This window comes from Silene latifolia, chromosome 2, assembly GCF_048544455.1.
Source record: "Silene latifolia isolate original U9 population chromosome 2, ASM4854445v1, whole genome shotgun sequence".
NCBI classification, from domain to species: Eukaryota; Viridiplantae; Streptophyta; class Magnoliopsida; order Caryophyllales; family Caryophyllaceae; genus Silene; species Silene latifolia.
Window position 1 is genome coordinate 37717213 of NC_133527.1, and position 24380 is coordinate 37741592.

Consider the following 24380-nt stretch of genomic DNA (forward strand, 5'->3'; position numbering starts at 1 on the left):
AAAAGCTGCCCGGGTCTTTCATTTTAGGTGGAGCCTTGTTTCAAAGCAAATTACTAGACTCTTCCATAAATGAAACTGTCTCAAACTCACTTAAATCTCTCTTACGCGTCACAATATCTTTCATAAACTTAGCGTAAGTAGGTACCTGAGTAACAAGTTCGGTAAAAGGGACAGTTACCTGGAGGTTCTTCACAACGTCCACAAACTTACCATACTGTCGCTCGATCTTTGCGTCCTTCAGACGACCTGGGAAAGGTACTCTGGTAGCAATGAGTGGACCCGCAACTTTCCCTTTACCTTTCTCAGTGCGTGACGTCTCCACAGCAGGGGGAGATGACACGGTAGCGGAATTAGATAGTAAAATAGGATCTCCGCCGCTTCTGGTACTCGATCGAGTACTTTTATCACTCGATCGAGTGATTTCATGTTGAGAAATGCTCGATCGAGCTCTTTCCTCACTCGATCGACCACTCCCTTTTTCTGCTTTACTCGATCGAGCATTTTTATCGCTCGATCGAGTGATTTCTTCAGCAAACTTACTCGATCGAGTAATTATATCACTCGATCGACCATCCTCGTTTTCTGCACTGCTCGATCGACCATAATTATCACTTGATCGAGTGACCGGATGAATTAAATCACTCGATTGAGTAGACTTTTCACTTGATCGAGTGTTTGGACCACACGCAGCAACTATTTCGTCCAAAAACTCATCTATATCATCCTCCAGGGTATCTTCAGCTATCAAAACCCCGTCTACTGGTACTTTTGGCCCTTCATGAGTAAGGCCAACTTGGAGCTTCATTGCATTGGCTGAGTCGCATGTCGGTAGAAACTTGGCTTGGTCTTTCGCGAGTGTTAACTGCGCGACTTGTTCTCTTAACTCCGCTATGACATTTTCTTTCCTATTGCACTTCTCCTCAAATTGTTGTGTTATGCTAAACATAAAGGATTTCAGTTCGGCAATTTCTTGATTTGCAGGAGGAGGAACGGGTTGTGGCGCTGGCGTAATAAGAGTAGGAGCATTCCTTATTTCTTCGTACAGTTGAGAAAAAGGAACTCCTTGCTTGTATTTCTAGTAAGCAAGGACGCGCTCTGTACTTGCCAGGCATCCAATAGGGTCATGCCCTTCCATACCACATCTACCACATAGCTCAACATACTCAGTAATCGAACAAACCTGAGCACTCTCGCCTGAAACTTCTGTAATCTCCACATTACCTAGACTTTTGCTAGGACCTTCCACTACAGCAGCTGCTGACTAAATAACCTGCTCACTACCTCGGGGATTTCCATATTCAGAGACATGAATAGCCATCTCCTCAATGAGACGCCACCCTTGGTCATCTTCAACATTCTTCGTGAATCTCCCTTTAGCTACGCTGTCAAGAATGGCTCTCTCGCTCCGATATAACCCATTGTAGAATTGGGTACAAAGGAACCATTTCTTGAACCCGTGATGAGGCACAGAGCGGACAAGTTTCTTGAATCTAGTCTAGGCCCCATTCAAATCTTCAGTAGGTAGCTGCTCAAAAGAACTAACCGAGCTCTCAAGGTATTGGTGTGCATGGCGTGAAAATATCCTGTAAAAGGCCAAGGCAAGGGAATTCCAGTCGGTTACACCGGCTGCCTCCCTATCAAGATCTCTCAACCACTCCTGGGCATCATCAGCTAAAGAAAAGGGAAAGAGGGCTCACTTTACTTTGTCCTGTGTCACCCCAGCAGAAAGGGGAATAGTAGAGCAATACTCAGAAATGTGACTCTATATGCCCTGCATGGATCTTCTTCGGGTACCCCCTAAAGAGATTTCTCTCTACCAGCTGTATATAAGATGGGTGGATTCCAAAGTTTCCCTGATCAGTAATGGGTAATAGAAAACCTTTTGGAAGTGAATCCACAGTAGGCTCTGAATGGCTGGCTAACTTGGGCATTCTGGCAAATAGAATTCACAAAGCAACAACTAACCTGCAAAGCTAATCAAAAACTTTGCAAAAAATGAGATCGGTCTCAAGGAATAAATTCCTTGAGACGAGAAACATACTTAAATAAAGCAACAAAATTGCGCCACCTCCCCGGCAACGGCGCCAAAATTGACAAGGCAGTCGTATACCTATCAAAAATAACCAATTGGCTCTAACTAATATAGCTAGGGAAGTCGGGTCGAATCCACAGGGAGATGGGAAATTGTCAGCTTGGTCTAAGTCCGTCAAGGTAACCAATTTGGGGGTTTTTAATTGATTGATTCTAAACTAATGATAAGGACAGGGAAGAGAGAATAAGAGAATAAGGATAAATCAAGCAGAGAAAACAGCTAAGACAAACGGTTCACCATACTCATTCGGTCAAGTAATCTAGGTCTCACGTCAGTGCAGATACGGTCTGAGGGGTAGTGAATATCTCCTTTCGGTCTCAATTCGCCCTAAAGCACAAATACCTTAGCTTTCGCCCTAACTATAATGCTCTATTGTTCGATACTAGTCTCGCCTATTCCAACCTTTCGGTCCAGGTCAAGGGTCACTAAGATATAAATGCCTAATTGCGTCGACTCAATTAAACAGATACAATTAATTGCAGCAGTTAACAACAAAGATTATACCAGCATTAACCCAATAGATCGATTACTTTCCCTTCATAATTATGGATCCCCTATGGTCTTAGCAGAAAGGAATTAGCTACACATCGTTATTGAATTACCAACAATAACATATAGATAATCAAAGCTAAACATGATAATAAAACTAATGAAGATTGAATTAAAAGCAGTTATGATAGCAATAAAACGGAAGAAGAAATTAAAGCAATGATTAAGAATTAAGGAATTAAAGGAGAATGATAGTACCAATACAAATCCGAATCTGAGTAGCAAAAGAGTGGAAACGGAGCAAGATTCAATCAACAGTAGAAAGTCTAGTGTAAAAGTAAATGAGAGAGAGGAAAGGAGAGTTACGCAGTCCCCCTTTCTCTTTACATACGAAAATCCCTTCCTAATCTAACCTACGGACTAATTACAAAAGCCCATACGAAAATTAGGCGGAAAAAGTCTATAGAAGGACAAACCACTCGATCGAGTGGAAATAAACCACTCGATCGAGCAAACTAACGCCAAACCACTCGATCGAGTGGTTATAAACCACTCGATCGAGTACTTCTTGCTATGTCTTCTCTCGTGTTAACTTGGATTGCTCGATCGAGCAACTGGGAGTATAATAAGCATTCGATCGAGTAATAAATTACTCGATCGAGCTATCTTGGCACGTAAGACCTTAAAACACCTTCCGAAACCAGATCACGCGTCTCCAAAATGTTAGATTCCAAGCTTCGGCTCCTTATTCTCCATAAATGCATGCAGTTGGGACAAATTAGGCTCGATTTAGCTCCTCTTTGGTTTATTCCTGCAAATTACATAAAACGAACCAAAGTAGAATATTCGGGGGTATTTGTAGCTAGATGCTACATAAATAGTACAGAAATGCGTGTAAAAATGAGGTAAAAACCTTATATCGAATACACGCATCACCTATGCTTCTAGGCAATTGAAGCCTTATGAGGATAATTATCCTAAACACGATTTAGAGTTGGGTGCAGTAGTGTTTGCTCTCAAGATTTGGAGACTTTACCTTTATGGGGAGACCTTTAAGGTATTTTCTGATCACAAGAGTCTCAAGTACATCTTCACTCAAAAGGAGTTGAACATGAGACAGAGGAGGTAGATGGAGCTGATTGGCGATTATGACATGGATACTATCTACCATGAAGGGAAAGCCAATGTTGTTGCAGATGCTTTGAGCAGGAAGAGTGTACATTCTTTGTGTATAGCTTTATCTTTGATGAGGTTGAGAGATAAGGTGGAGAAGTTTGGGATAAATATGATGGAGAGAGGGATGTCATGGGAGATTTGACGGTACAGCCTGATCTTTATGATGATATTCGAGGTAAACAGGTGTTGGATCCTAAGATGGTAGAGTGGAGAGCTGGAGTGGAGAAAGGGACAGTGTCTAGATTCTCTATTCATTCAGATGGTAGTTTGAGGTTTGATGGGAGGTGGTGTGTCCCTAATGATGAGGATCTGAAAAAGACAATCATGACATAGGCACATTGTACACCATATTCAGTACATCCAGGTGGTGACAAGCTATACAAGGATTTAAAGAACACGTTCTGATGGCTTGGGATGAAGAAAGAGACAGCTGAGTTTGTGGCCCATTGTTTGACATGCCAGAGAGTTAAAGGGGAACAACGACGACCACAAGGTAAGATTCAGTCTTTAGAGGTACCTTAGTGGAAGTGGGAATCCATTTCTATGGATTTTATCGTGGGTTTCCGAAGAGTCAACAGGGTAACAACATGATATGGGTAATAGTGGATCGATTGACCAAGTCAGCTCATTTTGCGCCAATGAAAGATACATGGACTAAGGCACAATTAGCTATGGCTTATCGGAAGAATGTGCTAAAGTTACATGGGGTCCCTAAGGACATAGTGTTTGACAGATATGCGAGGTTTATCTCAACATGATTCCACGATTTTGCCACCAGAGATTGCATATGGTCTAAGGTAATTTGACGACCTAAAACTGTACTAACAAGCGTGTTTCTCCAACATTCAACTTCCTCAGCAATATCAGTTTCCTCAATTTCTATATCCACATCATTTTTAGGTTTAACATAAGAGAGAGGCATACACTTATTCGAAGCATTAGAAAATTGATAATGGAGACGAGTTTTAGACGTAGATCCCTTCGCAGCCGAAGAAGACCCACCAGTAGTAGATCCCTTAAAGAGCTCCGCGAAACCCGCCTTTAGTGGTGGAGGTGCCGAGGTACTGGGCTCAACCACTTCATGTTCCACAACTTCTATGTCACTAGCTTCCATGGAATTCAGTAATTCCGATGACCGTGGTGGTCGAAGATGCAGAGGCGGTCGTCCCCTCCTGCCCCTAACCATAGCGAAAGAGCTTAGGTTGAACCACGCTTAATCGCAGATTTTTGAGAGAATTTTTAGAGAGAGATTATAGAGAGAGGGAAAAGATTATTATTATTATTATTATTATTATTATTATTATTATTATTTGCAGAACGTTAGGATCATAATATTAATAAAAAGGAGTGACAGTAATATTATTATTATTATTATTATTATTATTATTATTATTATTATTTTAATTAATTAATTAATTATTATTATAATTATTATTTATTTAGTTTTTTAGAAGGATGCGCGCAACTTTCCTAGATAGAAAAATAAAAGTTTACATGAAATTGGTGGGGAGCCGAGAGACAATCTGGGCCCCACACCCTTAGCAACAGCAAAGCTAAGTTTAGTAAAAATAAAAGCAGCCACCCGAGCCTCCGCATCCTGAGATACCGAGAATTTCTGGATCCGCTTGAGCAAGGCAACAACATCCGAACCCAGCTCTCCAAGCGAAGAGAAAGAGAAGAGATGGAAACCATAACCAGCTGCCGCACATAAATCCCCATACTTAGCACACTTACGCTGAGCAGCATCAGCGACAACCCGGCCGGGCACAATATCCATCATCCCAGTCTAAGTCAAGGGAGAAGACCCTGTCAAATCGACGCACACATCACGCCCTATGTCCCAGGAATAAAGCATCAAATCCGCAGGGCGAAGAGAGCCACCATGTCCGTCAACCAAACCGATATCAACCTCCTTACCCGTAGAAATACCAGACCTATAGCAGATGTCGAATAAGATGTCACGAACGAGGTTGTGTCGATGCTTAACACCCACAGTACCAGTACTAGAAACAGCGTGATCCCCGTAAACATCATCAGCAAAACCCGAGAGCAAGCAGGACAAGGCCTAGATACCGTGAATAACGGAACACCCAGTCGATATCCAAGCACACTAGGTAAGTCCCCCCGTTCATAGTCTGACCCAATCAAGATATAGGAACCGCATGTAACCAATCAGAGGAGTGGGCACCCTGCTGAGACTTCCACAACGCAAGCTGACGCAGTGTCAAAAAGAAAATAGATTCTGAAGCAGCAGCAACTGTCTCGAAATATATGTCTGCCAATTTCTTCATCAGTTTGGGGGCAGCAATTTCACTATTATTATTATTATTATTATTATTATTATTATTATTATTATTATTATTATTATTTATTTTCTTTCATTTTTTATTTTTTATTTTTTATTTTTTATTTTTTATTTTTACAAGAAGGTTATACTCATCTTTATTCATCCATATAGGGAATAAGGTGAGAAAAGATCTTACAAAAAGCAAAACACCACAAACTAACCAACTAATAAATACAAGAGCAACTAATTAACTGCTAGCCAATTCTTAATTTGATCAGACTTGCTAACAAATAGCCTAGTCTTTAAAGTCCACTGAAGTTGTTTAGCCACCAGGTTGGAGTCCTTAGCAACACCCCTGAATATACGATTGTTGCGTTCCTCCCTAAAAGCAAAGACCAGACCTGCAAGACAACTAGAAACAAGAGCACACTGCCAATGTCTCCTGCCCCCTTTATCAGAAAGTTTGTAGAGCCAGTTCCTCAAATCATGATCAGACCAGGCCCCTGTCATCCCTAACCAACATAACATCTGGCACCTAACTCGCTTAGAATAAGAGCAACGAAAGAATAAGTGCATGTGAGTCTCCAAAGCACTAGCAGTAATCTGATCAACAGTAGGAAGGACCCCATGAGCAGCTTGAATGGTACATATTTTATGCTTAGGCAAAATCTCAAAGAAGGACAATGCACGCATCCAGCCAAGTCTACCTTTTTTAGTTCTAAAGATATCATATGCAAACCCCACAACATATCTGCCCTTCCTGACACATGAGTTCAGAATAGCCTGAGCACCAACAGAGTCACCAGCAATGACCAATAATTGATCCCTAATCCTAAGTAAGGACCTCTAACTTTCAGCATGGTGAGGCTTGCACTGAGCACTCCAGATAGAAGCATCAGACATATTGTAAGCCTTAGTCCATTTATCCCAAATACCATCTCTATGCTGAGTTAACAACCATAACCACTTACTGAGTAATGCTTTATTCCAGCTTAAAAGTTCCTTCACATTGAAGCCACCCTCTATCCAAGGTGCACAAATAGAACTCCAACTTTGAAAAGTCATCTTTCTCTTCCCAGAAGGAGTCCCCCAAAAGTAATCTTTACAAAGTTTGTTAACCAACTTAATGATAGCTTTAGGCAGGAACAAAGCAGAACTCCAAAAACTTTCAAGACCAAAGATCACAGCATTAATCAGTTGAAGCTTACCAGCGCAGGATAACAGGATGCCAGTCCAGTGGTGTATAGCATTCTGAATCTTGTCCAACATAGCCTTATAGAGACCAGGAGCCAACCTACCATGATGCAAGATAATACCCAAATACCTAAAAGGGAACTGCTCCTCAGTATACCCAGTAAGAGCACCAATCTGTTGCCTGACCACATCCCCAACCCCACCATAATAAATACTTGTTTTAGAAGGGTTATCATAAAGACCAGAGCACTTAGCAAATTCCCCAAGGCAGGTAGCAACAGCAACTACAAAAGGTAAATCCCCTCTCATATTATATCATTAAGTCATCAGCAAAAACCAAGTGATTGAGTTTTAGTTTTGCACATTTAGGATGAAATGATACCTGAGGGAGGAGATAGAGTCTCCTAAGTTGCCTGGAAAGGACTTCCATACTTAGAACAAATATTTATGGTGAAATGGGATCCCCCTGCCTAACACCAGATCTACTAGGAAAGAAACCACTCAAGGTACCATTAACTTTAAGAGAAAACCAGGTAGAAGCTACACAAACCATTATCCAAGTAACAAACAAAGGAGGAAACTTAAATCCATGCAACATATTCCTAATAAACTCCCATTGTAAGGAATCAAAAGCCTTTCTTATATCAACCTTAATTAAGAATCTAGGAGTAATAAGGCTTTGATTATAACCTTTGATCAAATTCTGAGACATCATAATATTACGACCTTTAATGAAAGCTGCTTGTTCATTACCCACCATGTCAGGTAGGACATGCTTAAGCCTATTAGCAATAATCTTACTAATAATCTTATACACCACAGAGCAACAGGCAATAGGACGAAAATCTTGAACAGTGGAAGACACATCTTTCTTAAGAACAAGAGCAAGAAGGGTTGTATTAACTTTCCTCATCATCTTACCCTTCCTAAAATACTCCTCAACAGCAGAATAAAAAAGATCACCTACAAGATCTCAGGAATGTTTAAAAAATCCAGAAGAGAAGCCATCCTTACCAGGGCTTTTAGCAGAGCCAATACTGAAAAGAGCCTCATTTATCTCTGCCCTAGTTACTGGTGCAACAAGCAATTCACCTGCATCAGTAGAAACAGAAGGACTAGAGGAGAAAACAATTTCAGGAATAGGCTCAACATCGGCTCTTTTACCTAAGAGATCAGTGTAGTACTCCACAAAAGCACTGTTAACAGCATCAGTCCCATACCTAACATGCCCCTCCTTATCCTGAATCAAACCCAAGATACTTTGATGCTTCCTTATAGCAATTTTAGAAAAGAAGTAACTTGAAGAGCAGTCCCCTTTTCTAATATTGTGAATCTTAGCTCTCTGAAACAGCATGTCCATTTCCAACCTAGTAAGCTCTACATATTGCTTGGTCAAGTCCTTCTCCTGATTAATAAGAGAGGGAGAGAACAAGTCATTTTGCATTTCCTGTTGGCAAGCATCCAGGGCTTTCTTAGTAGCCTTAATCCTCCCATGAATGTCAGAGAAATCCTTCTTATGCATTAACTGGAGAGCCCTCCTCACTACCTTAAGCTTATGGAACAGTTGAAACATAGGGGTACCATAGGAAGAAGTTTGCCAGGCACTCTCAATTATACACAAGTAATCAGGATGGCACTGCCAAACATTGAGGAAACTAAACCTCTTTTTTACACCTTTATTAGAAGGAATAGTGACCAACAAGGGGGAGTGGTTAGAGATACCAAGGACTAAAGAGGCAGCTAAAGAAGAAGGGGACATAGTTAACCACTTAGGATTAATCAGAACCCTATCCAAACGAGCCCAAGTTCTTGTAACAGGTCATTGTTTATTAGACCAGGTATACTCAGACCCAATGCAATGCATATCATCCAGATGACACTGAGCAAGACAAGAGTTAAACTCCCAAATATCCTTAATAGCTGGAGGATTAGGACCAACTCTCTCACTTAGTCCCCTAACAACATTAAAATCTCCCATAACAACCCAAGGACAAGAGGTAGCAGAAAGCCCAACTAACGTATCCCATAAAGCCAGCGTCTCCTGAGGTTCATTCTTAGCATAGACAAATATAATAGCATTAGTCTGATTATTGACCAGAAAACAAGCATCACAGTGGATAAGTTGCTCATGTATGACAATATTACTTATAGACACAGTGGTATGATTAAAGAATAACCAAAGCCTAACCTGGATTTTATTACTAACAACAGCATAAGGAGAGAACTGAGAGAAGATAGCACTCTCTTTATTCTGCTTAATATGAGTCTCCAGCAACCCAAAAACATCTACTTTATTCTGATGCAAAAACCTCCTAACCTCCAAATGTTTGAGGGAGTCATTGAACCCCCAGATGTTCCACGCTGCAACCTGCATTCTTATCAGGAGGCAAAGGCTCAGTAATGTCAACCCAAGATGTCCTGGTGCCTTCCTGAGAGGCCAGAAAAGATTCTTCCAAAGTGAGAACAGAATAAGAGTTCTGGAGCTGAACCTCAGAATCCTCCTGTTCAGCAGTAGAGCTAACCACACTCTTAGTTTTATCCTTAGAAGAACCAGACTTACTAGCTTTTGCAGTGGTACCAGCTGAAGGAGTTTTCTGCTTAGGACGAGATGCAGCAGGAGCTTACATATGAGAAGGAGCAAGAGGTTGCTCAGTAGGAGTAGCAGGCTTCCTTCTCCAAACCTTAACAGGCTGCCCATCCTTATTCTGCTTACAGAAATTAGCAGTGTGACCCAGCTTAGCACAGCAACTACAATAATAAGGCTTCCATTCGTACACAATTGGCTGAGCAATCTGACCATGGTAAGGTGTGTTAATAAGAACCTGCTCAGGGAGTTCAGAAGCCAGATCAGCTTCCATCAGTACTCTGGCAAAAGACAGCCTTGCTTTGCAAGTAGTAGTCATGTCAGCATAGAGGGGCTTCCCAACCTTGCTAGCAAGCTTTCTCAAAACAACAACTGACCATAAAACAGGGTCCAACTCAGGAAATAAAATCCAAATAGGAACAATAGAAATCTTATCCATTTCCATAGAGAAATTTGGAGACCATTGCTTTAAGACTAGGGAATTACTGCCCATAGACCAAGGTCCCCCCTTCAGGACTTCATCCATATCCTCAGCACTAGTAAACCTAAAAGAAAACCATCCCCTTCGAAAATACTGGACTACAGGAAGAGATACATGATTCCAACTCTTGGTAACATATGCCTGCATTTGAGCGACAGTAGGACGAGCCCCCAAAACATTACCCATTAACGTGTATTGCCAAAACCTGAGTTCCCCCTCCCATCATCCTCAGTAACATCTATCTCCGTAGAATCCGCACTGTGCTGACAGTAATGTAAACTCATCCCTACTTTAGGCTTAACAACCTTATTCCAACCAGATGCTTCTGGAGCCGCTGTAGCAGTCACAGGAGCACCATGTTTTGGACCAGGGCCAAGACTAAGTTCCAAAACGGGGCCTCATAATTAGGTTCTATATCCTCCAACAAAGCATCGCCAGATTGTCTTAACGAATCAATTACCGATTTATGAGTTTAGAGGCCGACTATGACGACCAACAGAAGACCTTAATAGATCATTAACCACAAAGGATGATTCAGTAGGAGAAGTCGTAGTAGTTGATTCACCCACTGCCACATGATGCACCACCGGACGCCCGCGAGTTCTACCCCGAGGTCTAGCCATGAACAAAACAAAAATTAAAGAAAAAAGATAAAAGAAGAAGATGAAATTGAAAATCTAGGGTTTATCGCAAATCTAGGGTTTATCGCAAATCGTAGAGAGAAGGCGCTCCTTCTCTTCATGGCAATCTTATTATTATTATTATTATTTATTATTATTATTATAAAGGGATGCGCGCAGCTTTCATTGAAATAAAAATAAAAGTTTACATGAAATTGGTGGGGAGCCGAGAAACCATCTGCGCTCCCACACCCTTAGCAATAGAAAAGCTAAGTCTAGTAAAAATGTAAGCGGCCACCCGAGCCCCCGCATCCTGAGATACCGAGAATTTCTGGATCCGCTTGAGCAAGGCAACAGCATTCGAACCCAACTCCCCAAGTGAAGAGAAAGAGAAAGGTAGGAAACCATAACCCGCTACCGCGCACAAATCCCCATACTTAGCACACTTTCGCCGAGCAAAGATCGGGCCGACAACCCGCCCAACACAAAATCTGCCAACCCAGTCTGAGTCAAAGGTGAAGAACCTGTCAGGTCGACGCACACATTACGCCCCCTGTCCCAAGACATTATTATTATTATTATTATTATTATTATTATTATTATTATTATTATTATTATTATTATTATTATTATTATTATTATTATTATCATTATTATTATTATTATTATTATTATTATTATCATTATATTATTATTATTATTATTATTATTATTACTATTACTATTATTTTTACTATTATTACTACTATTATTACTACTATTACTATTATTATTACTATTATTATTACTATTATTATTAGTATTACTATTATTATTACTATTATTGTTGTTGTTATTGTTATTGTTATTGTTATTGTTATTGTTATTGTTATTGTTATTGTTATTGTTATTGTTATTGTTATTGTTATTGTTATTGTTATTGTTATTGTTATTGTTATTGTTATTGTTATTGTTATTGCTATTATTATTATTGCTATTATTGCTATTATTATTATTGCTATTATTATTGCTATTATTATTGCTATTACTATTGCTATTATTATTATTATTATTATTATTATTTTTATTATTATTATTATTATTATTATTTATTATTATTATTATTATTATTCGGTAAGACGGATTTTTTAGTTGAACAAAAAAAAATTGAAATGCCTAATTTAAAAGCATGACATGTGTAAGTAAATTGTCCATACTTGAAGGGTAGGTATATGGTTCAAACAAAATATATACTCCCTTCGTCCCACTCAATATTTTACATTTGTTTTACTCTCCCTTACAAAATACAGCAAATGTAAACTATTCATTAATTTCACACCGGTCTATATATTAATCATAAGAGCTTCTAAAGCACCCCGATTCCCTTACACTTATGATGATTAAGACTTAATAAATTTTGCTAGAATTTGAGATAACAAAGCTTTAGAGGCTACTTAATGCTTAGAATCAAGTACGTATCAAGAGACCATAAGGGATTAGGATATTTCTTTTTTTTTTAGAATTATGTGACACTCGGATTTGAACTTCGAAACACCTATTCGATAATGTTTTATAACTTAGTTTACAATAATCAAGGTCATTAACCCATACGAAGTACGGGCTTTCATACTAGTTCTCATTATAGACAGCAGATATCCATATATAATTATAGATGGGTCAAATATCCACCCACTTTAAACATAAGACAAACAACAAGTTGCATGGTGGGGCAAAAAAATGCCACCACTTTATGCATATTTGACTCGTCTTTCACTTTAGACGAATATATCTGCAGCAGGAGTTGAATCCCTTTTTCATTAAGCCCAAATCAACACAAGGAGCCATGCCAGAAGATCAATGCCATCCACAAAAATAAAACTGAAACCAAGCTGCAATTAGGACGGGAAAAGCATTAAGCATGAAGAAACTTTTCATTTCTGACTAAGAATTTGAAGACTGTCCTTAAAATAACCTTGGCCTTGTCCCATATATTTTCAGATAACAACTAGAAATAGTTAAGGCTTCAACCAGTCCTTATGCAAGCAGCCAAAGTAGCCAAGTGCCCAATGCAACAACCTGTCACTTTCACATACAGTTACCTTTTATTTTCACTTCAGTTTACTTATTTTCACTTTGTATCCGTTTGTAAAATATTTCCTTATGTTTGTTTGCTTCCTAAGAACATTTACTGGCCCTTGGATGAGATATTTAGGCTTTTATTTGTATCCTAAAGACAAGGAGAGGCTTATATAGGGACCTCTACCTCCACTGTTTTCAGCAGACTTTGATGAATTAAAAACCTTAAGATTTCTCTCAATAATTCAAAATCTTACCAATTTTGCCGAGTCTTGGTTGTAAGTCAGGTTTAATAGTGTCTTGTGCTTACTTAGATACTAATTAAGTGCCTAGTGGTGTGTCTTAGATAATCTTGTGCTTACTGTGGCTTGTTTGAGTCACATTTATGTCTGAATTTTTCACAACCTATGCTTGTAATTGTTGTGTCAAGTTTAGATTTCCAAATTGTTAAACTAATCTCCTGTGTTTCCTGTGGTTATTAGTTTGATAATTATATCCCTCTTTTATCCAAAATTTCTCTCAGAAATTAATCACAGTTTCAGTCAGGCCAAATTACTGAAAGTCATTGCACCTTTTTAGCTTGTTGTGGTTCATTTACTATTTTTACCAAATTACTGAAAGTCATTGCATTCCAAGCTGTGTTAGGGAATTTGTCAGGATTCTTTTGATTTTGCTGATAAGCCTTATTGTTAACACTGCAAATTGGTATATCAGAGTCAGGTTATCACACAATTCCACCTTTGTGTTAGTCTTGGGTTGAGGGAAGTGTGAGTTCTTTATCCCTACTTACAACAAAAACAGAAAAAACAACCCTAAGTGAAGAGATACTTACTGGTATTGAAGCACGGATAGAAACTCTAGCAGGAAATGTGGATACGCTACTTAATGCTGTGCACACAGTAATAGGGAGGTTACAAAATCATGATCCAAGGAGACAACCACCTGCCAGAGGAAGGGCCAGAGGCAGAGGCTTATTTGTGGGAGCAGGGAGAGGACAACCACCACATGAATATATGTCATATTCTAAAGAAAGCAACACGTCGGTGTAACACTCCCATACTCCAAGTGCCTTACCAGGACCACTTAAGGTATGAGAACGTCACCATCTCGGTTACCCGAGGCAATGATACTCAGATAGACAAACGAAGCGTATTTAGATGACAATAAAGCTTAAGTGATACAAGCCAAACTCCAAAACTGTTAAAAAGGAAATACAAGATTCTCAAAATGGCTACTGATAAAACTATCAAAACTACAAAACATCGTCTGACACAGCGGAAGACTTCTAACTGCCACGTGATGACTCATCCCAGCTATCTCATACGCGTCATATCATACCTACTCAGTAACTGCTCACCATCCCCGAATGGATCACCACAGTTTTTAAAATATTTAAACGGGGTTAGTACTAATTACACAATCAAAGCCACACTGAAAAAATCATACAAACAGCTCACACACAATCCCAGTCTCCATCTCCAATCACCTCATAACTGACTACACACTAAAGTGTGTAGCCCTGTCAGAGTACCCATCATAACAAATAATCCACACCGCCAATGGGGGACCGCAGCCGTTCCCACCTAAGCCCCGCTCATCTCCATTGAGCGATAAACCCATAATCATTAATGTTCACATCTCTTCTGTGGCGGTTTCCACAGAAGGCGAATCAAGGGCATGAAGCCACTCCCGCAAGTGACTCCACTCAGCCAGGAACGCACCCCGAAGATCAGAGACAGATACAACAACAATCAATGATATTAACCAACAACCGTCACAATCACCAGCAGTATGATAAATCAACAATAATAATAAAACCACCACACACATCATATAATTAATACCAAGTAGGGAAACCCTACCTGGAAAAAGCAACCACCACAGACGGTCTAGCAGCTAATCAAAGTCATTCTTCAATGAAACCTCCTCTTATCACATACATACATACCATCACAACCATATTCACATAAATCACCCCAAAACCCCCAAATCACCCAATTAAGGTTTAACTAATAATTAACAAAACAATATAAAAGTTATATGTAAAGCTTACCCTCGACACAAGGATCATAAAGATATAAAGAATGACGAAATCCGACATTTCTAGCTCCGGAATTTGCTAATAATGCGGCGAGGATGATTCAACGTAACTCTAAATCTTCTCTTGATTATTTTTAGATTGTAAAAGTGTTTTGAGAAAAGTGACGAAAGCGTTATATATCATTCCCGCATTATTAATAAAACCCGTCAAATATTACCCGTAAACCCACTTACTCGATCGAGTAAGGCACTTACTCGATCGAGTGCCCCTTACTCGATCGAGTACCCAACCTACTCGATCGAGTACCCTACAGGCAGACTACTGTTTTGCGTCAAACCCTACTTACTCGACAGAGTAAGCCCGACTCAATAGAGTACCCAAAGACTCGTAAAATCGTAATATTACAGTCTTCCCTCCTTAAAAAGAACTTCGTCCCCGAAGTTCAACTCATACTCAAAACAAACATACTAACTCTATCAAGATACAACAACGCAACTAAGAACTTAAAAAAAAGTTCCAACCTACAAAACATGAACTCGTAACACCAAGTCCACCAACTACGTATACCTCCACAATATGACTCACGATATCATATCCACCACATTTTAGCATCTCTCGACACTAACTCCGCACACTACCAACTACCATCCACAAACGCCGCTAGCTCCGTTTTACTAACATATTTTCCACTAGAAAATCCAATATCAAGACACTCATAAGCATCAAACGGAATGTTACATTCTACCACCCTTAAAAGGAACTTCGTACTCAAAGTTTACTCACACTCATAACATCATCATCCAACTGTCAACACTATTGAAATATTCTCCCATTCCTAAACATCGAACTGCTACAAGCACGTCCATGACCTTTTAACACTATCAACCACAATATATACAAATCCATTCTTAATGCTACACCAACACTCTACTTCCAATTATACTACGACATGCACAACCCTCAAACACTCTTTGCCGCATCCTATTCCTCTTAAGATACATGTTACGTTCTCGTAACTCACTAATACTAGATCCTTAGCTATATTCTCTCATTATCTTCACCACCACTACATGTCAAAGATAACCGCCTATACCCTCACACCTATAATCATTCTTATTTCCAAGGCTCTCTTACTTAAACAATTCTCATACCTCAACTCATTTTGTACTCCATCTAACCAATACCACAAAATCCAGATCATAACAGACACTCTAACTCTTCCACATTACCGCAACACGACATACCTCTCTATATAAACTATATAAAACTCATATCACCAAAAGCATAACTCACGATCCACACTTGTTACATACACTCACACTAGATCCTCAAGTCCCTTTCTTTCATTACCGCAAAACTCATACATAACTTAACATGACACTAATTCCCCAACACCCTACACTCACTGTCTAAACAAAAGATTATGAACCACCTGCAGCTTTCAAATCATTACCACACATGTTCTACGAATCACTTGCCATTACCATGTCTACCAAAGCCTCATCTAGAACAAGATCAAAATTACTGTAACAACCTCTCACAACTGTGTCCCATCAACAGAATATCACTATACTATGACAACAACAGAAACATACACAACTCTCTTCCATAGAATACTCTACCCTCACTCCCAAGCTGAAACTAGCAAGAAACATAACCAAACAAAATAACAGTCTACATGTCCAGCCGAAACTCACAAGGAACAACAACAAACAAAACAACAATCTATGTATAGCTGGTATGTACTTTTAAAAACTCGTATCGTAATCACCCCGCCTCCTCCACCACAACCAGTGACGGCATCACAACACCGCCACTAACAGCCGCACCGCAGCGCGAAAATACCCGCATCACAACACGAAATACTATGCCCGGATCACCACCCGAGGCACAATAAACCACATCAATAAACGTCACAGCCACATATAATTCCCATAAACACTAACTTAGTATAACATTCCGGACAAGACAACTTACTCAAAACTGCTTTACTAGATCATAACACAACATCTTATACGGAATAAACAGACAAGAATCTCATGAATATCACCATACCTTTCTACGGAACAAACAAATATTATCAATACACATACAATTATAACTAGCCATGCCAGATCAATCAAATTATTTCATTTTTTAATATCATTCAATTATGTTACCGTACTCAACATATAGAACATTCAGATAACAACTTTATAACTATCACACCATACCACTTCTCGTGAGGTCAGAACCTCACACAAACATTTATACACATCATAGACCCATAATCACATCCAACTAGTCAACCTGATCACGTAAGTTACCACCTGATAAAGGCTACCTTTTACCTGAGCTTAACTCGTATGCCCCTTATAACACATTCTTCCATTCGCATAACTAGCACCTTCTGCCATACATAACCATACAGGTAACGCTCACTACCAGAAACCGCCTCCTAAGACTACGTCTTATACTTCCTCACAACCATACATATAAATCCGGTCTCTACAAAATCAACCTATTTAGAATGACCATCTTTCCTATTTATCATCACTCTTAACCACTAGCAACAACACCTCAACACTACCACCGTGCAGACATCAAACCTTTTACACCTATCTCAAAACATTACGATTTCTTTCCTATCTTTGGCTAACATCCTAACTAACTAACTAACATCAAACCCATCAACAAAATTACCTCAACATTATTCCCCATACTATCTCAATTGTATTGTCATCCAACTGATCTCCACCAAATATCTCGTATCGTGCAAATACTCCACCCAATTTTTTACTGTCCTTAATTCCTCGAAATTCATGACTAATCATGTTGTCCTGAAACTCCTATATAACCGTTAACTAACATCCTCATAATAGTACCATACATCTCGACGATTCCTTACTTTTATATTACATAATCTCGGTGAACATTTTTTTCTCAGCTTACTTTTTCTTCTTTTCTCTTTACACTCAACAATACCAATTAATAGCTCAACTCCTTATTACTTTTGTCTAACTATTTAGTGCCCCGGTTACCTTCTCATTGCTCCAAAACTCTTATCTCATTATTTCATATCAGTATCATCTCAGTCTTTCTTACCATGGATCCTCTCTTATCATGTCATCACTCATACTTATCACCAATCAGTCCAGACCGTCTCATGCTATCACTCACACTGATCTCCAATCACTTTTTTTTTCTTTTTTTTTTTTGAATCCCAAACTCATTTCATAACGTTAATTGACCAAGAAAATCACAAATTAGTTTCACCTCTTGATAATACAAATTCCCAAACTCACTCACTATCTGCAAATCTACGTCGCGACATGTCTCCATTAAGTTCACTATATAACTCTTCTTAATCCCTCTAAAACGACCTTTCACTACATATATTCTTAACCCACACGATTCCTAACCATCTACCTCCATAATTCTTCACACATCTCAAATTGCCACCATCCACATCCTTCCTTTTCAACTTTTCTTTCTCACGTCCCTTAGACTCACATCATCCCTTGCCCATATTTACTTACTTTTACATTACTCAACACAAAATCACATCACTCATCTCTTCTCACAATACATGCTTCATGCTTTAATAAGCCTTACCAATCCTTCTTTTCTTTTCCACTACTTATCACAACCGCATATAACTCTTGTCCTCCCCACCGAACTCACACTCACCACAGGTGCCGCTCCTTACATCATATGATTGGGTAACTTACGCATCAGGACCAATACATACGTAAAACAATGCATACAGAAGTAAAACAACACCTTTGAATTAAACATAATATGCAACGAAGTTAAAAGATAAGCATATGACCCAAAACAGGGGTTACTAGATCGAGTACAGGCCACTCGATCGAGTAAGTTACTTACTTGATCGAGTAGGTGAAGGTCAGAGACACGTAAAACAAATTACCAGGACTACTCGATCGAGTAAGGGTTACTCGATCGAGTAACAAGAGGTGCACTCAATCGAGTGAGGGCCACTCGATCGAGTACCCTACGCATTTCTCAGCACTGTCTAATTTTCGTAAAATGGTCATAACTCACTTGTTTCTTGGTCGTTTTGGGCGTGTCTATCGTTAGAATCTTAACAGAACAAGCTATCACCTCCAGTTGGAATCGCATTAAAATCATTTATACATTTCAAGTTATAACAGTGTAAAGACAACCTCTTTATAATCGAAAAACATAACTACTTGATTTTTACTTTCAAACAACTTAAACAACAACAAGGTAGACAAAAATAACTCAATACTCATAAAATCAGTATCCCTAACCACATGTTACTATCTTCAAAAGCCAAGCAACAACATCCATTATGCACATACATCATTCAACTTACCATGCATGTATTCCCTACATGTTTTTATTCAATAACTTTACGTAAACAAAATCACAAATATATAACATCAAGTCTCCTATTCACATGTTACTAGCATAACAACATTATAAAATCTCTTCCATCTTACAACATGCTTTATCAGAAATCACATTATCATACAACGATTGTTCATCTTTTTCCACCAATTCATCCATCATACCACATATTTATCCACCATATTCATTCAACATATTCACCCAATACATGTTCAATTCACACTCCCACCTTTCTGTACTCTTACACAAAACAACAACAACATCATATATACTTACGCATCGCTTTATATATGTAAACAACATACTTTTCCTTTCATAATTCTAACATGCCACATTATATATATCAATCATTATACTTTCATGCTTTATAATCAACCAACTTACAATTCACGTCACCATCATCTTTCAACTCAGATCTCCCATCCTCCACATGCATGCATCCACCAATTCACACCACATACTACTATATAGATACATAAAGCACACGATAAACAGATAACGATCCCGACACATACCCCATGTGACCGGTTCAAAATTGTACGGCGAGTTCGCGACTTTAGGACGTCTCCCAAGCCTTTGCATTAGCTCCTACAATTTCTACCCCGGGTTAATTTTAATTTGACTCCCTATATTCATTAGGTTCATTTGTTACAGGTTTCAGGATCGTCGCTCTGATACCACTTTGTGACACCCCCATACTCCAAGTGCCTTACCAGGACCACTTAAGGTATGAGAACGTCACCATCTCGGTTAGCCGAGGCAATAAAGCTTAAGTGATACAAGCCAAACCACAAAACTGTTAAAAAGGAAATACAAGATTCTCAAAACGGTCTACTGATAAAACTATCAAAACTACAAAACCTCGTCTAACACAGCGGAAGACTTCGAACTGCCACGTGATGACTCATCCCAGCTATCCCATACGCGTCATATCATACTTGCTCAGTAAGTGCTTACCATCTCCGAATGGATCACCACAGTTTTTAAAACATTTAAACGGGGTCAGTACTAATTACACAATCAAAGCCACACTGAAACAATCATACAAACAGTTCACACACAATCTCAGTCTCCATCTCCAATCACCTCATAACTGACTACACACTAAAGTGTGTAGCCCTGCCATAGTAACCATCGCAACAGATTCTCCACACTGCCAGTGGGGGACCGCAGCCGTTCCCACCTAAGCCCCGCTCATCTTCATTGAGCGATAAACCCATGTTCATTAATGTGCACATCCCTTCTGTGGAGGGTTCCACTGAAGGCGAATCAAGGGCGTGAAGCCACTCTCGCAAGTGACTCCACTCGGCCAGGGACGCACCCCGAAGATCAGAGACAGATACAACAACAACAATCAATGATATTAACCAACAACCGTCACAATCACCAGCAGTATGATAAATCAACAATAATAATACAACCACCACACATATCATGTAATTAATACCGAGTAAAGAAACCCTACCTGGAAAAAGCAACCACCACAGATGGTCTAGCAGCTAATCAAAATCGTTCTTCAATGAAACCTCCTCCTATCACATTCATACATATCATCACAAACATATTCACATAAATCACCTCAAAACCCCCAAATCACCCAATTAGGGTTTAACCAATATTAACAAAACAATATAAAAGTTATATGTAAATCTTACCCTCGACGCAAGGATCACAAAGGTATAAAGAATGACGAAATCCGACATTTCTAGCTCCGGGATTTGCTAATAATGCGGCGAGAATAATTCAACGTAACTCCAAATCTTCTCTTGAAGGTTTTTAGATTGTAAAAGTGTTTTGAGAAAAATAACGAAAGCCTTATATATCATTCCCGCATTATTAACAAAACCCGTCAAATATCACCCGTAAACCCACTTACTCGATCGAGTAAGGCACTTACTCGATCGAGTGCCCCTTACTCGATCGAGTACCCAACCTACTCGATCGAGTACCCTACAGGCAGACTACTGTTTTGCATCAAAAACTACTTACTCGACAGAGTAAGCCCCACTCGATAGAGTACCCAAAGACTCATAAAACCGTAGTATTAGAACATGACTCATAAGGAGGTTCCTGAGCACACAGACAAGCATCTAAAGGTAAAAATCCTTGAGTTTACTTGTAGCCTAAATCCTGATGATTTATTAGAATGTATTAGGGACATTGAGAAAAATTTTGAGTATAAAGGATACACTGATATTAAATCCTTTAACATTATTGTCTTGAAATTAAAGGGTTATGCTTCTCTGTGGTTTGATAATTTGAAACACCAAAGACTTAGAGAAGGGAAGGAACCACTTAGGTCTTGGTCTAAGCTAATTAAGAAAAAAGATGCTGAGTAAATTTGCACTAAAGATTAAGCTCAGGATTTCTTCATTAAACTATCAAAACTTAGGCAAGATGAGAGACCCATTAAGACCTACTTGAGGGAGTTTGAGCAGTTGACCTTGAAATGTGAGATCGGTGAGAAACTTGAGCAAAGGATTGCTAGGTTTCTAGAGGGTCTTGAAAAAAATATGACTGCAAAGGTTAGGATGCATTGATGCAACCACTGTGGTCCTATGATGGTGAGGTAAACCTAGCTCTCAGAGTAGATAAGATGGGAAAGCCTAAGCCTGTTGTGTCTAAACCTAAGCCAGTTTACAAACCTTACACTGGTGTCAAGATTAGTGAAACACCCAAGCCAGCAACCCAACCTACAAGAGACAAGGGGAAGGCACCCATGAACCCAAAATTTAATCCAACTGTGGCAAGGGACAAAATAAAATGCTTTTAGTGCCAAGGTTTTGGCCATTTTAGGAAGGATTGTCCTTCCAGCAAAACCCTCACAACTATGGAGGTTGAAGAATGGGAAAGGGAAGGCTTGATTGAGTATGAGGAAGATGAAACTTTAGTCCTTGAGGAAGTGGAGACTGAGGGAGGGTCAAACCAGGAACAGATTGTGGCTCACCCTAATATAGGGCACAGTCTAGTCCTGTGGAGAGTTATGCACTCACAGCAAACTCCAATAGAGCCTGACCAGAGATCCTTGATATTCAGAAGCAGGTGTACTGTCCAAGAAAGGGTGTGCAACATGATTATTGATGGGGGGAGCTGTACCAATATAGCCTCCACCATTTTAGTCAGCAAACTAAGCTTACCCACTTAGTACCATCCAAATCCATATAAGCTTAGGTGGTTGAACAAAAGCTCTGAAGTGAAAGTTATAAGCAATGCCTTGTGCCATTTCCAATTGGCAAGGTGTACAAAGATGAAGTCATGTGTGACGTAGTCCATATGGATGCCTGTCATTTGTTGCTAAGGAGGCCTTGGAAATTTGACAAGAACACCATACACCAGGGGAAGGATAATACTTACAGTTTTAAGCACAATGGCAAGAAAGTCACCCTAACTCCATTGCTAAAAAACCAGAGAAACTATGGAAGTCCTAACATGCCTGAGGAGGTCAATGGAGTGATGTTCTTATCTGAAGCAGCAATGCTCAGAGAGATCAGGCAAGAAGAGCCTGTCATGATCTTATTGTCAAAGAAGATCAAGGAAGGGGAAAGCATTGTTGTCCCTGCAGAGGTTGAACCTCTCATTCAGAAATATAAAGATGTCTTTCCAAGAGAGCCGCCTCATGGATTGCCACCCTTAAGAGGGATTGAGCATCACATTGATCTTGCGCCAGGATCTGTACTACATAACAGACATGCCTACAAGAGTGATCTAAGAGCAACCAAAGAACTCCAACACTAGATTGAAGATCTGATGAGCAAATGCTTTGTAAGGGAGTCATTAAGCCCTTGTGCTGTGTCTGCCTTGATAGTACCAAAGAAAGATGGTACCTGGGGAATGTGCACTGATAGCAGGATCATAAACAACATTACAGTCAAATACAGGTTCCCAATTCCTAGATTGGATGATATGCGTTATGAGTTTAGTGGTGCCAAGGTCTTCTCCAAAATTGATCTCAAGCAAGGGTACCACCAAGTCAGAATCAAAGAAGGAGATGAGTGGAAAACTGCATTTACAACTAAGCATGGGCTCTATGAGTGGCTTGTGATGCCATTTGGCCTGTCAAATGCACCAAGCACCTTCATGAGGTTGATGACTGAAGTGCTAAGGCCATGTTTGGACAAATTTACAGTAGTGTAGTTTGATGACATCCTGGTTTACAACAGTAATCCATCTGAGCACATTAAATATCTTGAAGCTGTGTTCATAATTCTCAGGGAGCAAAAGCTGTTTGGCAAATTGAAAAATGCACCTTCATGGTTGAAGAGGTAGCATTTCTGGGCTATATTGTATCTGGGAGGGGAATTTCTATTGATCAGGAGAATATAGCAGCTATACAGTCATGGCCAATGCCTAAAATAATCACTAAGGTAAGAGGATTCCATGGACTGCTTCATTTTATAGAATATTTATCAAAACTTTCAGTTCAGTTGTTGTACCTATCACTGAGTGCATGAAAAAAGGAGAATTTCAGTGGACTGAGAGTGCCCAACAGTCCTTTGAAAAGGTTAAGAAGCTGATGTGTGAAACTCCTATTCTTAAACTGCCTAATTTTAATCAACTGTTTGAAGTAGAGTGTGATGTCAGTGGTGTTGGAATTGGAGCAGTCCTAATTCAATGCCAAAAGCCTATGGCATATTTCCGTGAGAAATTGAATGGTGCCAAGCTGAAATATTCCACCTATGATAAAGAGTTTTACGTCATTGTGAGGTATGTGATGCACTGTAGCCATGACTTGAAACCAAAGCCATTTGTGCTGCACTCAGACCATGAGGCTCTAAGATTCATAAACAGCCAACATATGCTCCGTCACAGGCATGCCAAATAGGTAGAGTTCTTGCAGTCCATCACTTTTTCAAGAAAATATAAGGAGGGCAAGCTCAATGTTGTTGATGATATACTGTCTAGGAGACACTCCTACTAGCAGTAATTGAGCAAAGAGTTTTGGGATTTGAATTTATGAAGGACATGTATAGAGATGATCCTGATTTTT

General features: G+C 39.4%; 1 protein-coding gene across 1 annotated transcript; it reads right to left on the reverse strand.

Annotated features, from left to right (window-relative positions):
• Nucleotides 1-9057: 9057 nt before the first annotated feature.
• On the reverse strand, nt 9058-10489 carry LOC141639560 (uncharacterized). The gene is made up of 4 exons (XM_074448656.1): nt 9920-10489; nt 9704-9832; nt 9427-9606; nt 9058-9321 (listed from the first exon to the last, which is right to left on the reverse strand). Exons 1-4 carry the CDS (start codon nt 10487-10489, stop codon nt 9058-9060), a joined length of 1143 nt encoding a protein of 380 aa, XP_074304757.1.
• Nucleotides 10490-24380: the final 13891 nt, after the last annotated feature.

Coding starts and splice junctions, on each gene's coding strand:
- LOC141639560 (XM_074448656.1), bottom strand. CDS start 10,489: ATGGGTAATGTTTTGGGGGCTCGTCCTACTGTCGCTCAAATGCAGGCA. Junction 9,833..9,919: donor AGGATGGGCAGCCTGTTAAG/GTTTGGAGAAGG, acceptor CGTCCTAAGCAG/AAAACTCCTTCAGCTGGTAC. Junction 9,607..9,703: donor AGCTCCAGAACTCTTATTCT/GTTCTCACTTTG, acceptor ATAAGAATGCAG/GTTGCAGCGTGGAACATCTG.